Raw genomic sequence first — 16,544 nt, forward strand, 5'->3', positions numbered from 1 at the left:
CAATAACGGTATGATGTCTAAAAAACAGCGTACGTGCCTTATTATAACATACTTTATTGCTTAAAAATGTTAGCCATCAACTGAGCTCTCAGCGAGTTGTAATCACTGATCACAGATCGCCGGAACAGTTAGACTAATAAGGAAAAAGTTGGAGATGTTTAGAGAATTACCAAAATGTGAGACAGAGATGTGAAAGGAGCGAATGCTGTTAGAAAAAAGGTGCTGATAGACTTACTCTATGCAGGGCGGCCACAAGCCTTCGATTTGTGAAAAAACACAATTATTTGCCAAGTGCCATAAAAGGAGGTGTACCTGTATTTTACGGCATCTTTAGTTCTAGTGTTTTCCCCAGGGATGGTGGTTCCTGCCTGATAGGTTCTTGGAACTGTTTCAGTTTTGCTTGGAATCCTTGCTGTGAGCTCAGTGGGAGTGCAGGGAGCCAGCCAGCGACCCCGCAAGGGCTTCTTCCGAGTCCTCGTCTGGTCTGGGCATTTCTTAGGCACGCATCCCTGAGCTCAGGTTCCTGCCGGGTGAACTGGGGGTGATGATCGTGGACCCATCGCTTAAAATTGTGCTGACTGAAGGAGACTCTCCCTGTCTGGCCAGAGCACAATGCGGGTTTGCCCCCGGCTGCCGGGTGTGGCCGCACACTTTCAGTTGTGTCTGCAAGACTGCGGGGAGGTGGGCGGTAGCCCTACACCGAAGTGCCTAACGTATGACTGGGTGCACTTGCCTGTGGGTATAAACCAGAGCATCGCCCTTCCCAGTACTGCTGACTGCTACGGAAAGGAAGGAGACTGTTTTGTATCGCACGCACGACCAAAAGACAAGTTTCATAACGTCGTATGTACCATGCTACCCCTCAGAGGCGTGCTGGGCTCTAAGATTTTCTTTTTAAACGAAAGCACTGATTGCGACCTGCCGGGTGGCTTTCACTGCTCATGAATGGGTTGTGACTACACACGAGAGCCCGATACAGGGTAAGGTGATGAATGAGTGCAGAGGATCGGAAACGGTTACTTTAGAGAGTGTGTCAGCATGTGTCCAGCTATTTGGAGGACGTTTTGGGACATTGTTGAGCCATCACTTGGAACCTGTGGATCAGAATCGCCAGAGGCACGTAACAGCTTAATGTGAGATGACAGTGAAGCTAGCTATTGTCCAGAGTGTTTCATATGATTTGGAATCTTGACATTGTTTCTTCCCACTGTAAATCATATGAAACACTCTGGACAGCTAACAATTTTGAGAGAGAGAGTGCAGGGGAGTGGCAGAGAGAGAGAGAGAGAGAGAGAGAGAGAGAGAGAGTCCCAAGCAGGCTCTGCGTTGTCAACACAGAGACCGACGTAGGGCTCGATCTCACAAACTGTGAGATCATAACCCGAGCTGAAATCAAGACAAGAGTCAGATGCTTTACTGACTGAGGCATCCAGGCGCCCCTGTGTGTGTGTGTATTTTTAATACACCTTTAGTGAGGTGTAATTTACACAGCACAAAATTCACCCATTTCAGTGTAGTTTGAGGAGTTTTAGCAGATGTATACAGCTTTATGACCATGACCATGAGTTGGTTTTCGTATATTCCCGTCTCCCCCACCCCCGGCATGTCCCCTTTCCTGTTCCAGTCCCTCAAAACCACAGATCTGCTTTCTGTCTTTTATGTGTATTTTGGAATGCCTGCTTTTCTGGTTCCTCTTTGGCAAAGACAGATTCCAGAAGTCAGACTTTCCTGGAAGTCGTCATTTCTCCACTTTCCCTGCTGAGAGAGAACTGCAGTGGCTGGGACTCTCCCTGGTGACCAGCTGCCTGGTCTGGAGCCCAGGGAGGAGGACAAACTCAGATTCGTCTGTACAGGTTGGGCACTGAGGGCCGCTGGTCTGCGCGGGCGTGGAATGGGCAGGTGGGCTTTTAAGGCAGCTGTGGACTATTGGAGGACCCACAGCTGACTTTGGGTCTCCTCGTGAGGGCCCCTCAGCCTGCACTGGCTCCCGTCGGTTAGTGCCGTGGGTCCAGGATGCCATTTCTAACTCGACAAGCCCGCGTTTCCTATCGCATAGTAAACAGCCCCTGAGCACCTGTTAGTCCCATCCCCGAGAGGAAGAGAGGCGTCCGCCACGCTTCAGCCCGCTCCTTGGGATCCAGTCTCTCAGGCCTCAGATCTGCACACCTGCTCTTGAACGTATTCTGTCGAGACAGAGACATCTAAAAACAGCTCTAGAGCGACCACAGACTCCATTCGCCATCGATCAGGTCAAGCCAGTAACTTCCCCTGCGTGTGCGGTTGTGGCACCTACGGGACACTCTGGAGCTCCGTGGGGGCAGGGCAGAGTTGGGGGAGATGCGGTTCTTGCCCAGAAGGAACCAACAGTGGGGGAGATGCGACATGAACGAATCACCACGTTCCGCTTGTAGGTTTCATGGATGTCCGGGGAGGAGAGAGAGTGCTGAGGCTGGGAGAGAAAGGGCTGCCTACTTCCTGCTGGGACGTGCTGGGTACGGACAGGAGGCATTCCGTGCCACATCCTGGGACATGACTAGGATTTGAATTGGAGGGGGATGGGAGGGAGGCGTGGCAAAGGGAAAGGACAGTCCAAGTCGGGGAAAGCAGTTGCTGGGAATGCAGGTGAACAGCGAGGAGCCGGAGGGAAGCAGAGTTCCCTGCATGAGGTTTTGTGGTCTTAGAGACCTTAGAAAGCATCTAGGATCCCCACTACGGGCTTGTGGAAGAAGGCTTTTCAGTGTAGATATTTCCTAAGGGCCCAGCATCTCAGTGGGTGGATTTCGCGGTGACCTTTCGTGGAGTCAGATGACGGTAGAGCAGGGGAACCCCTAGGGCCATGCTGTCCCACCCAGTAGCCGCTGCCACATGGGCGACTGTGCATGTCCCATCGTAGTGAGCCCGAGATGAGGTGGGCTGTGAGTAAAACGTACACTTTGTAGAAAAACAGGTAAAATATCTGTTTAAAATTTTTATCATCATCACATGTTAAGTGATAGTTTTTTCAATATATTGGGTTTCTTAAAAAAATACACACACACACCCATACACGTATATATGTATATACATATATAGGTTTTTTTTGGGGGGGGGGGTAAGGAGGGGCTGAGAGAGGGAGAGAGAGAACATCTCAAGCAGGCTCCATGCTGATGCAAGGCTCGATCTCATGACTGTGAGATCATGACCTGAGCCGAATCAAGAGTCGGCTGTTTAACCAACTGAGCCACCCGGGCGCCCCTATAAAATATCTTAGTAAACTTAATTTCACCGGTTTCCTTTTAAGTGTGGCTGCTAGAAACGTTTGAATTCGGTATGTGGCTCTTGTATTTCTCTTGGATAGCACCGCCCTAGAGAATTCTTTCCACCCACTGGGCTGACGTTTATCTTCTGCGGGCTCTAGCTTGTACCGTCGGAGCTCATTCGTGGAGGTGGACAGTGTTTTCTGTTGTCTTGGGACTGGGCACTCGATGGGCTCCATGAGAAATGCTTTTTCTCTGTGATTTTCACGGCAGAGGACCCTGCTGGCTGGGGCTCTCGGGCAGATGGCTGTGCTAAGGCGCCCCTCTGGGTGTGGTTTTCTTTGGGTGGTACACTCCCATCCCATAGCGGCCTGGGGTCTGCTTGCTCCGCTCTGCATTCTAGCACCTGAATCCCAGGCTTTTAAACTGCATGCCATTTGTGCAGTATTCTGCTAAGTCAGAATACTAATTACATTTTTCCAGTTTCTAGACAAAAAAAAATATGGAGTATGTAAGAAGTTTCAGGAACCTTGATAATGGTCACAGCCTTTCAGCCTCACCACCCCGCTGTAAAGATGAGAAAACGGAGGCCACAGTGCGACAGGCATTTGCCGAGGCTCGTCGCCACTTAAGTGGTTATGGTTTCCTTGGTTGGAGGTTGTCTCCCACAAAGTTTACAAAAGTTAATTGCTGTCTGTGTCCACTGTCACTGCGATTCAACGAAATATATACCGAGGGACCCTGTGCTCACTCACGCGCCAGCTCGTGGTCTTTTTTGGGCGTCGTGACTTTCTTTCACCAGTGTGTGAACCATCTGAGAACCAAGAGGATCGCTGGGGAGGGGGAGCCTCCGGAAAGTTTGCTGGTCTCCCGAAATACCTCCTAGACTGGTTGCCTTCTGACAGTTTATTCTTTGCCGATCTTGCCTCTGTTTGCTCCCTTCCCGGTAGACAGGCCCACGCTCAGGAAACCAGGGCATAGGTGAGCCGTCGGCTTGGTCGGTAGAGAATCAGAATAGAAAGCTAGGGGAGGTCTTCAGGGACATTTCCTCAAGCTGTGTGGCCTGCCCAACTGCCTTTCTTCCTTCTCAGGATGTATCTAGAAGAGCTGTCAGAGGCAGGAATGAACCCACAGTGCCTTGGCCTCCTGAGCCCTGCTTTTCTTGTAACGTAGACCTTGTGAGCTCAGTCAAATTCTGAGTGCCCTTTTCTCTCTCGAGTCTGTCTCTTCCCATTGTCTCTCGACTGCTCATTGGTTCCATTTGGTTTTTATATGGTACCAGTCTCTGAAATTGTCCCGATCAACTTCTCACACGGTCTCGTGAAGGCCCGTTGTGTGCGAGGGCTCTGGCTTAAAAAGCAAGGATTAGAGAAACAGCATCCTTGCTTTCAAGGAGCTGACAGACCAGTAGGGGAGGCAGCCAGGTGAAATAGCGATTGCACTACAAAGTGACAGCACTGTTGAGAACAGAAATAGGCGCAGCGGTCCTTTTCACCCGTTCCCCCCCAAGACTCCATGGTAGGGGAAGGACAGACTCTCCAGTCCTCTCCAAATAATGCCTGCGCTTGGCTAACACGGTTTGAATCACCAAGGACGCCCCTATAACCAAGTGAGGCGAAACACTCAGACTTTTCACTGATTCTGATTCTCTCTGCCCTTCGTCCAGATCTCCGAATGCGTTAGCCAACCAAGTGCTCTAACGAATGGCTCAAAATCTCAGTTGCTTAACAGAAGTTTCTCGCTCCTGTAAGTGCAGTGGGGTAGGGAAGGGGCTTCCCAGACCCTCGGATCCATACAGCCTGCTCAGTTCTGTGAAACCAAAGTGCGCTTCTGATCTCCAGGACTGTAAGATAAAAAACCTATGCTGTTTCAAGCCACCACGTTTGTCATCATGTGTTCCAGCAGCAAGAGGAGACGAATACGGTCCGAAACGAGTCTCCTGGAGACAGAACAGGGAGGCAGGGAGGGGAGCGGCCGCAGCCCGCGTCCATGCTGTAACTAAAGAGGCCACCCCCAGTTAGCACGAGCCCGGTGTGTTTGTTGGCTCATCCCCATTTTGAAGATTTGGAAACCGGGGCTCAGAGAGAAACAGAATGACTCATCCAGGGTTTCTCGGCAGTAAATGGCTCTCTCGGAACTGGCACCGACTGGGGCGGCCCGATGCCACCTTCTTAAAGAGCCCTGGGGGATGCAGCAGGCGGAAGGGAACGAAAGAAACCGGCATCTGTGCCGTCCATCACTTTCTCCTTTCTTGTGCACCGGCTCTGGTAAGATTGGCCAGCGACGCATACTCCTCTCCTCTGCTGAGGCCGAGAAGAACCGTTTGTTAAGGGGAAACTCCGCGAGGGGACTATGTCCGAGTGGTTGTTGAGGGCAGGGGGCACCTCTCCTGGCTGGCGTCGCTCAGACGGGGCGGCGAGGTGAGGGGCTGGTGAGGGCTGGCCGGTGTCAGGGCATGCGTTGAAACGTGGGGACAGTGGGTGCCCTGCTTCTCGGTTCATCGCTTTCCATGTTTTCCCAGCTCCCCCGCATCGGGAAAATGCCATCAAACTCAGGCTGTGCTCGCTACCTACTTGTTGCCTGAAAGCAAAGCCCGCTTGTGCCTTACGGGTTTGTTCTCAGCCCTTGAGCAAGTGCATTGTAGATTTCCCCGGAGGGTGATGAGACAGACCGTCTCTTACCTCTCTGGCAGGGGTCACGCACTTGGGCAGTTCATGTCAAGTGCTTACTGGAAGCTCACATTCGTCATTGACAATAAAGAGCAGAGTGTCGGGACATACCTGAAGAGGTGACTCGAGGTGCCTGGCATATGGGTTATGCTTTTTACTGCAAGTGATGGAAGATTCCAGCATGACAGAAAGTGGTGCTAACGCGGAGTGAAAGGGCACGAGGAAATAGACCAACCAGTGTACGAAATTGTATGTGGTGTCGTATCGGCTGTGGAAAAGTGAGCTGGAGGACAGAGAAGAGAGGAAAAGAAATGAAAACGTGAATCCAGGGCTTCTGGGCTTTAGGTGATTTTATCTCCTATTTTTCGTACTTTACTGTGAATGTTTTACATTGGGTTGGAGATACGGGGAAAAGAGCGTCATGTTCTTCAACCTTGAAACTTTACTTCTTGGACTCTTGAGGAAGATAGTTGTAAATGCAGATTGTGAGCTTTCTAATACAGAGATGTTCCTTTCATCATAGTTTTACAAATTGGGATGTAATTCACATATAGCACAAAACTCACCATTTAAAGCATGCAGTTCATGAGTTTGAGTGTATTCACATTGTGCAGCCGTCACTGTCTCATTCCAGAACATTTTTATCCCTCCCAACAGAAGCCCCACACCTATTAGTGTCACTCTCGTCCCCTCGCCCCCAGCCCCTGGCAACCACTGATCTACTTTGTGCCCCACTGGACTTGCCTGTTCTGGCCATTTCTTATAGGTAGAGCCACACAACACATGGCCTTCTGCGTCTGGCTTCTTTCACCCAGTGCAATGACTTCAAGGTCCATCCGTGTTGTAGCAAGTGTCCATACTGCGTTCTTTTCTTGTGTTTTTAATGGCTGTATAATATGCCATTGAATGGGTAGACCGTGTTTTATTTATCCATCCATCGGTTGATGGCCCTTCGTTGTTGCCACCTTTTGGCTATTGCGAGTAATGCCAGCATGGACCTTCATTTGTGTGGATGTACGTTTTCATTTCTCTTGGGTATACACCTAGCTGTAGAATTACTGGGTCATATGGAAACTGAGTGTTTAACTGTTTTGAGAAATTGCTGCGCTGTTTTCTCAAGCACTGCTTATGCATATTCGTATTGACAGAAGTCCGGAAATAATATAGCTTGTCAATAGTAGGAGAGTGCTTAGGTGAATTGTATTAATCCCCTTAGCAAACGCTTGGTAAGAATGCAAGCTCTTTTATTCCTAGATTACGTACTAGGGGTCAAAGGCAGTTGAAATGGGATAATTGTCCTCATTTAAGATTGAGCTTAGTCTATTCCACTCCTCTAGGTGATGTTTGCAGATAATTTAAGAAGGGAGACAGAATACTTGGGCTATAGTGTTAGGCCAGCTCCAGTAATTTGGGGGGAGGCTCCAGGTATGAATTAATAAGTAAAGATGTTACACATTACAAAGTTGAGTGGAATAGACAGGACAGAAAATTGTATATACTGTGTGAGCGTGACTATGTCAGAAAAAACAAATTAAAAGAGCACAGAGGGGCGCCTGGGTGGCTCAGTCAGTTAAGTGTCCAACTTCAGCTCAGGTCATGATCTCGCAGTTCACGAGTTCGAGCCCTGTGTTGGCCTCTGCTGACAGCTCAGAGCCTGGAGCTGCTTCAGGTTCTGGGTCTCCCTCTCTGTCTGCCTCTCCCTCGCTTGTACTCTGTTTCTCTCCCTGTGTCTCTCTCTCAAAAATAAATAAAACATTAAAAAAAGAGTGAAAAGAACACAGAAAAAAGGTGGAGGAAAACACAGTAAAATAGGAATAATGGTTTTATTTGAGTGGCGGTATGAATGGACAGTTCTCTCCTATTCAGGTGTATTTCCTAAACTTTCTGTAATGGAAACTGTAATAGAAACAAAAATGCCCCTGAGCCTGTGTGTGGTGACTGTGGGAAGGTGTCAGCTGGAAAAATCTAGCGTCAGGTTTCTGGGGAGGTGAGAATTCAGGAACTTGGGCCGGCCTGCCTGTGAGTGAGTGAAGACAGAACTTTGGGCTTGCCTTAGGGAGGACTCGTAACCCCAGACTGGGCCTATCCTGGCACTCAGTGCCGTGCACCTGCAGACAGCCACTGCGCTCGAGGAGGGGCCATTGGACATCAGTGTCTCCGCCCCCTCGGAGGGATGAGCGTCACCAAGATGAAGGGTCACAAGATTGTCCCGGAAGAAGCCCACCACCTTGCTGAGGGTGCTGGTCGTCTCTGGCTGAGTATGAGATCTCCCCCAGGTGGCTCCAGGCCTCCCCCTGACATACAGGAATCCTGCTTTTTAGCCAACAACAGCCAGAAAGCACTCCTTGCTGAAAAACTAACACCAAAACAACTCCGCTGTTCCAAACTCCCAGACGTTGGCCTTCTGACAGTGAAAAGGGAACCAGGATTTATTCAGCTCTCCTCATTACATCAACGTGATCAAATACGTCCTAAGACCGAACCTCTCATCTGAAGTGATTTAGTCATTACTGAAGCAATGTTACCCACCAACACCCTTCTTGGGAGAAAGACATCATTTTGATATTGGTACAGTTTCAAATATTCAAGGATGGCCTGTGCTGTGCAACAGAAAACCGTGAAGTCTTTGTCCCATAAATATTTCGGAATGATGATTAGGACAATCAATTTAGACACGCTCGATGCTGTTGTTGAAAGTCACGCCAGAATGTGCCTGTGTGCCATGAAGTCGCAACCGTCTGGAAGTCTGGAGGGTGTGTCGGCCTGGTAGATGGATGAATCAGAAGATCGGCATGGATGTTTATTGTAATGTTCTGCAATAGGATGAAAAGCCTTCTCTGCATTTCACTGCCTCCTAATAGAGGACAGCCTGGATCATCACCACAAATGTCCACTGCGGGATCTGACGATAGACTGGGAAGGGAAGTGAGAGCTTAGGTGTCTTATTGGTTTCCTATTGCCGCATCACAGATCACTCTGAGATTTAGTGGCTTCAAATGACAGTGAGCATTATGTCACGTGACTCCTGTGGTGCAGGAATATGGGAGTTTCACTGGGTGGGCCTTGATCGGCTCTCACAAGGTGTCGTGGTCAAGATGCTGCCCGGGGCCGAAGTCATCCGAAGGCTTGACTGGGGCTGGTGGACCCACTCTCAAGGTGGTTTACCCATATGGCCGGCCAGTTGGTGCTGGCTGTTGGCAGGAGGCCTCGGTTCTTCCCCATTTGGGTCTCTTCATCGGGCCGCTTTAGGGAGCTCACAACCTGGCTGCCGGTTTCCCCCAGAGCCAGCAATCTAAGAGAGCAGGATGGAAGCACAGTGTCTTTTATGACTGCATCTCGGAGGCCACGCACCGTCATTTCCTCAGTATCTTGTCGGTTGCACAGCTCAACCCTGTTCTGTGGCGGAGGGGACTCTGTGAGGCCATGAACACCAGGAGGCAGGAGGCATTGGGAGCCCTCTTAGAAGCTGGCTGTCACAGGTGTCCTGCTGTAGGCATGCGTGTTTCATTCACAGTATGATGGATGAAGCCAGGGAGCGGGTTTATGTGCTCCTCCTTGCTGTCAGCTGACCCCTTTGCCACATTCTGCCTGCCCGAGGGATCCCTATCTTTGCCTTCTAGCTTACCACTTCTGTCTTTTGGGAGCTGGGAAACGTCATCATTGAGCCTGTTCAGACTACCATCAAGTAAGTAAATGGGCTCAAAGTGTAGGCCCTGTGGATCGATAAGACCAATAGCAAGGACTTGATAAACTTCTATGTGGGTGCAGGGACCTTACTCTTGGCGTGAGCTGGACTCTGAGAGGCGTGCTTCCTCCTCAGCTAGCTTTGTAGTACTGATTCTGTGGATGACTGTGCAAACCCCATGCCTTGTTTATTTTTTTAATTTTTTTTACATTTATTTATTTTTGAGACAGAGAGAGAGAGCATGAACAGGGGAGGGTCAGAGAAAGAGGGAGACACAGAATCTGAAACAGTCTCCAGGCTCTGAGCCATCAGCACAGAGCCCGACGCGGGGCTCGAACCCACAGACCGTGAGATCATGACCTGAGCCGAAGTCGGACGCTCAACCGACTGAGCCACCCAGGCGCCCCTCCATGCCTCGTTTAGAAAGAAAGTGGAGTCAGAGACATCCGGCTTCTCTATCGGGCCAACATAAAATTCACTACTAGAACAGTAGAGGTGTCATTTGGTTTATTTTTAGAACAACAAGTATGGAAGTGGTATTATAATCCCCTGTACTGGTTATTGGACAGAAAATTGAAAAGATGAACTTCAGAGAGTTTTATAACAGTTCTGAATTATGAAGTGAATTGGCCTCAGTAGCTCTAGTTCAGGATTCCCACCTCTCTTTGCTGACGAAATGAGATCACAGATGTAAATGTGCTTGGAATGCACCTGTGCTTGAGCATTTCTCTCCCAGCTTATGTGCGAGTCAAGAATGGCAGAGATGTGCTCAGGGCTCCATTTATCCTGAAGTAGCGTCGTTTTTGGTGTGGTTTGATCCCATTCGGGACTTGAATCACGCACAACGCCCTACTGTTACCTGCCTGACTTGGAGCCACGCCGCCATCACGCCATCCCCGACCTGTAAAGGAATCGTGCTCCGGACGTTGGTGTTTCGGGACGGCGTGGCGTGCACTAGGCTCATCCTGTGATGTTGTGTGTTTTGAGTGCATTGTAGTTGGCAGGCTGTCTGTGGTGTATCTTGCCTTCTGTATATTTCTGTTTTGATGTTGACTCTAACATCTACAAACTATGTATAAAATGGAGACAAATTACAATCTGTTCCATTCTGATGGCGCTTATCAGTTTCTAAATGCTACTGGGAGAGACAGAGCCTTGTTGTCGAACCAGTTTGGGGAAATAACATGTTCAGAAGTCATCCTGGTCTTGTGAGGTTTGGCCGTGGTTGTGGTATCTCACTTTCCTGGGGCCAAGGACTTGAACAGAAGATGTGGGAAGATTGAGGTGGTGAAATTTAGGTTATCGGATTCCCATGCATACCAGTCAGTGTGCATTTATAGAGACGACCGAAGAGATAGCTGCCCAGACTCAGACAATTATAAGGTGTGGCCTGTTTCATCCAACAGCTGTCTTGTCAATCATTGTGATCATGGGATGTGGGGGAGGGGACGTTCTCCCTAAAGAAACCCATCTGGAAACCTTTTATGTATCTATGTCAAGCCAAGGTTTCCTTAATCAATTGTGCTTCAAGGAGAGAGGTCTGTAGACAATGCGCTTTTGTTGTTTTTCTCCAGAAAACAAAAAAGGACCCTTGGCAATTTCTGCCTCCTACTGTATAAGGAATACAGGCAGTATTTATTTAGTAGGTATCTCCTTGTATTGTCGCCACGCGTGCTGGGCTTTTTGCATTTGGTCAGTGGTTAATGTTTCACTCCTTAACTTCTGATGCCCGGTAGGTGAAACTTACCAATACATTTCAGATAGATTTAAGCTGTAATGCATGCAAACGGTTGTGTGTGTGTGTGTGGGGGGGCATCTGTAAAGGAATGAGAACAAAACATAGGTGTCCTCTTGTGGAAGGTTCCAGTGTCATCAGCTCATTAAACGTAGTGCTTGGAAGAAGATGCTCGTTTACCTGTTTTGTAACTGTCCATATCTCTTTTCGCTGCTATTTAAAGTTGCATTTTGACATAGGAATGCTTTTAACTGCAAGCGTACAGATATTGTTGCTGATTATTATTTGGGCAAAGCCAGTCAGTTAATTTTCCACCTAAATAGTTGGAGCAAAGGCAGTCAATTAGATGAGATAATATCTAATTTTGTATTAAAATCTAATTCTGGAGTCGATTCAAGCCAACGTACACGAAATTGACCTGACTTTCAAATTTGCTTTCATAATTTTATTTTGCAGGATAACAAAGCCATTGACCTTTGCCGATTGTGTTGGGGATGAACTTCCTTTAGGATGGGAAACTGTATATGATAAGCAAATTGGAATTTATTACATGGACCACATAAATAGTAAGTAGACTGCCACATTTGAGTTATTACATGTGAATGAGTTTTCATGTTGATCTCAGAGATGCTAAGAACTCTTTTTGTAGAGCTAAAACAATCATTACTATCCGATGCGGCATTGGACCGGATTTTATAAATGTAACCTGAAGTTTTTGTTTGTTGAGTTCTTCAGAAAGTGAAGTGGTTACGTAGCTACCTTGCTTGTGTGTTGCTCCGAACTGCACGGAAAATGTTGAATGGGGAGTTTTAATGGCTAATAGAAGGACTATGTTCCCAGGCGGTCTGGAAATAGAAAGATCTTTCATAATGAGAAGGTTGTTTATTGCAAAGTGGAGCTTACGGGTTCTTGGAACAATGAACACCCAAGTGCTTACCTTACCTTCATTTTGTCTTACACATTTAATTTTAACTTGAGTACACCAAACCTTTTTGATCTTTGGGGAGGGTGAAAACTGTGTAAAGACCACAGCTAAAATAAGGGTCCCTTGACCTCGCAAGCTTTCTTCAAAGAACCGTTTAGAGCAGTGGCTCTCCATCGGGGCTGGTTTTGTCTCCCGGGACGACTTGGCAGTGTCCAGAGGCCTTGTCCGTGGTCACGCCCGGGAGAGGTGCTGCGGCGTCCAGTGAGCAGTGGTTGGGCGGGGGGTGCCGTTGAACTCTGTCCGCTGGTCAGGACAGCTCCCCGAAACGGCAGTGGTGCCGAGGTCGACACACCCTGGTTCACAAGCTCCATTGTATCAGAGATCTGTTCTCCACCGCTCGCTCTCGGCTTGCTGCACTTTCGTCAGCCCTCCTCAATCTGGCCCGGCTGGGACCCACTTGTCACTCAGATTCCCGCTCTTTACTCCCTCCCGGCTTCATTCTAGCTACCCTCAGTGTTTCTGTCGTTCGACATTTTTCATTCCTCAGGACACCAAGCACGGCTTCCCCTCAGCGTGTTTTCTGTCCTTCAGTTTACTAAGTGTGGGGGTGCCCGGGGGGCCCGAAGACTCGCGATGCCTGCCACGTGAGTGATTCGAAGCTCTTTCTGGTCCCACGGCTTCTCCTGTCCCGTAGTGCAGTCAGCCCAGGTTGGTGTCTTCAGGGCCGATTTTTGCCTGTCTCTTCCAGCCCGGCCTCCCGAGTCAGCGTTCGGAAACCCGAGTGGTGAGGCTTCCTTTCTCAGTCCCCGGGCAGTGGAATTTCTGGTGCCTGGCGGTCAGCCTTGCCCTTGATTGTGGCTCTTGCCCCAAGACTGGGCAGTGGGGATAAGTACTGCCCCAGACGGGGCCCCATCCCGTCTGCCCTGTCAGGTAGTTACCCAAGTGGCAGGAGGGCTTCTGGGTAAATCCACCACCCAGCGGACAGGGCGCTGTGCTTAGCGAGGCTCCAGCTGCGGATGGCCCTCCCTGTAGCCCCAGCCGACCTGGTGTCTCACGACAGTGTGTGTTCAAGGTGTCTTGCTGTCTGGGCTTGCCCTCCCAGCTGCTGGAGGGCAGCTCCTGCAGGTGAGGGCCTCTGCTACAGGTGAGGGGCCTCTCCCGCAGGTGAGGGATGCTTTCGCAGGTGAGGGATGCTCCCACAGTTGGGGGCCACTCCCGTAGGGGAGGGATGTTCCCGCAGGTGAGGGCCTTTCCCGCAGGTGAGAGATGCTCCCGCAGGTGGAGGATGTTCCCGCAGGTGAGGGATGTTCCTGCAGGTGAGAGATGCTCCCGCAGGTGGGGGATGTTCCCGCAGGTGGGGGATGTTCCCGCAGGTGAGGGCCACTCCCGCAGATGAGGGATGTTCCTGCAGGTGAGAGATGCTCCCGCAGGTGGGGGCCGCTCCCGCAGGTGAGGGCCACTCCTGCAGGTGAGGGATGTTCCCGCAGGTGAGAGATGCTCCCGCAGGTGAGGGATGTTCCCGTAGGTGGGGGTCACTCCCGTAGGTGAGGGATGGTCCCACAGGTGAGGGCCGCTCCCACAGGTGAGGGATGTTCCCGCAGGTGAGAGATGCTCCCGCGGGTGGGGGCCGCTCCCGCAGATGGGGGATGTTCCCGCAGGTGGGGGTCGCTGCACCGTGGGCCTGGGCACATGCTCACTGCGGCTTCCTCATCAGTCTTTGGCCTCCCCGGGCCCAGGTGCTATTACTGAATGGCAGAGGCATCTGCCTTACACAATCTTTCCGGAAAGCCAGCCTGCCACTGAGGTCCTGGACCCGTTCTGGCTCGCCTCTCTCGTAAACCCAACTTGCTCATCCCTGTGTGCCCCCTTCTTTGCTGTGGGCATTCGTTGCTCACCTGCTCACTGTCACGGCGACTGTTTTAGAGCCCCTTTCTGTGCTGGCCCTGGGGACACAGGGCCCAAAGTGAGACCCAGTGCGCACCTCAAGGATTCCACACGACGCTCTAGACGTGGCCTTGAACCCAAAAACTGAGTAGTCACCGTGGACTTTCTTCCAGTCACTGTGAGTATAAGTGGGGTGACTCAGCACCGTGGGTGATGCTGGTGAAGACATCAGCTCCGGGATCACACCGCCTCCTCTCTCAGAGAACCCAACTCTTTTGTTTTTTTCTTGCAGGAACAAGAAAGGTTATTATTACTGCAATAGTTTGTACATGGAGGGCCAAACAGCACATTCCAGAAAACTTGCTCCCCAGAACCCAACTCTTCATAGCACAACTTTAAAACTCTTTAAAGGCACAGCACCCAGAGAGTCAGATACTAAATTGGAACCGTGCAGGTGGGCAGTAGGGTGTGAGGGACCAGAGGGACCCTGGTTGACCACCTTCAAGGTTCCCAAGACCCTCCGGGGCACTGGACAGAGTGCAGGCAGTGCTGGTGGGCCGCAGCGGGTCTCACTGCCACACACAGGCGTCGGTGACACCCGGCAGTTGCAGATGTGATTTGGCCCCGTCCTGGGCCCGCTGAACGTGAGCTCTGGGACTCGGTCAGGACCCTGATCGTTGTCATTATATTTGGTTTCTTATCGTCTAGCGTGGGCTTTTGAGGCCTGGAGAGGCTGTCCAGTAGGGGCCTAGAGTGGCAGTGTGAAAGGGGCGGTGGGTGTCGAAGGAAGGGGGCTTAAAGGGAGAACTTACTTGAAACATCCTAGCAAGCTCTTGTGTGCGCGTGTGTGTGTGTCTGTGGTAAAGAGCACGTGACATAAAATTTACTTTTTAACGGTTTTGAGGTGAAATCCACAAAACCGAAAATTAGCCATTTTAAAGTGTGGAGTTCAGCGGCGTTTGGTGCGTTCACTGTTGGACAGCCACCGCCCCTCTCTAGTTGCAGAACATTCCACCCCACTCCCCCAGAGTCAAACCTGGAACCCATTAGCAGTCACTCCCCCTCTCCCCTCCAGCCTCCCAGCCCCTGGCCACCACTAAATCTCCTTTCTGTCTCTCTGGAGTTGCCTCTTCTGGATATTTCACGTAGATGGGATCCTACGCTGTGTGACCTTTCGCGTCTGACCTCTTCCACCCCGCGGGATGTGTTCGAGGTCCGTCCGTGCTGTAGCCGGAAGCAGCACTTCATTCCCCGTCGTGGCCGAATGACCTTCCATCGTGCGGATGGGTCCTGCTTTATTTATCCCCTCATCAGTTGCTGGACTTAGGCTTGTTTCTACCTTGTTGGCTGTTGCCGTAGAGCTGGCCGAGCACACTTTATTCTGTTTTACTTATTTATGAAGATCTGATTGGCTTTATTACATGTTTCGTGAATCAGGCAGCACCCCTTCTCGCAAATAGAGGGGAGCTCCCCAAGCCGCTTTAAATGAATTATTTTGCATGTTTGTGTAAGGTTGGGGTACTCCTGTACTCTGCGCTCCTGTGCCGGCAGCCTGCACGTATTTACCAATGTGTCATGGTTGTAACAGAGCCACCATAGCCTGGGGTCTCTCAATTTGGAACAGGGACACCGCTTTGCAGTTTTTATTTGATTTAGGGCAACGCTTCGGCTGACGTCTCCCTGTTAGGAGATCTGTGGCGGTGGAGGAGGGGAGCGTCTCCCGAGTCTGGGGGTCTTGCCCGTTTGCTCAGTCTGCCGCCTCGGTCTCAGGCTCTGATTTCGGGACCGTTGTCCTCTGCCTGTGGAGCGGCCTCCCCTTCCTGCCGCTCGTTCGGTGCTCCTGCGGTCAGCAGTTAGTGATGGCCTTGCCTTGGGTGAGGTCCTGAGAATATAATGATGACCGAGGCTCCGTGCCTGCCTTGGAGGGGCTCGTAGTTTGGGGGGGGAAACAGAAATGTGAAAACGGTCACGTGCCCAGTGCCAAGAACTGCAGTCCCAGCCGTCGTGGAGAGACATTACATGCTTGCAGGGGCGGGGCAGGCTTCAGAAAGGAGGTGCTTTGGCAAAGGCACTCAGAAGACGGTAGGGTTTCCTGGTGGGGTGGGAGAGGACGCAAGCAGCACGAACAAATGCAGACGAGCATTTCCAATGATGGAGACTTCGGAAAAATTCAGCCTCTTTCGAGGACGTCTTGGTTGGGGGAGGACAGAAACTAGGAGTGAAGCTGGCAAGTTAGTTTTGGGACTCCGGCGTCATGAGGAGGATATTGCCTTGAAAGATGTTCGTGTGTTAAAGAATCACAAGCCGAGTTAGGAAGGCGACTCTGGTGAGCGCACTGAGGAGGCAGGACGCCTGCGTGGTTTCGGAGAGGGGTCGTGAGGATCTGATTGAACTTAGGGGAGATGGAGAG

At 50.6% G+C, this 16,544-nt stretch overlaps 1 protein-coding gene across 2 annotated transcripts in view; it reads left to right on the forward strand.

The window, feature by feature from the left end:
• Positions 1-16,544, forward strand: part of WWC3 (WWC family member 3) — a 135,541-nt gene that overhangs the window by 29,720 nt on the left and 89,277 nt on the right. Inside the window, exon 2 of one of the 2 annotated variants that reach the window (XM_042974559.1) lies at positions 11,782-11,891. In XM_042974559.1, coding sequence (XP_042830493.1) covers positions 11,876-11,891 — 16 coding nt within the window. In that variant the 5' untranslated portion in view covers positions 11,782-11,875. Of the gene's footprint in view, positions 1-11,781; positions 11,892-16,544 lie in introns of those variants that run through there. The other variant, XM_042974560.1, reaches the window with a different exon arrangement.

The sequence above is a fragment of the Panthera tigris genome, chromosome X (genome assembly GCF_018350195.1).
Source record: "Panthera tigris isolate Pti1 chromosome X, P.tigris_Pti1_mat1.1, whole genome shotgun sequence".
Classification (NCBI taxonomy): Eukaryota; Metazoa; Chordata; class Mammalia; order Carnivora; family Felidae; genus Panthera; species Panthera tigris.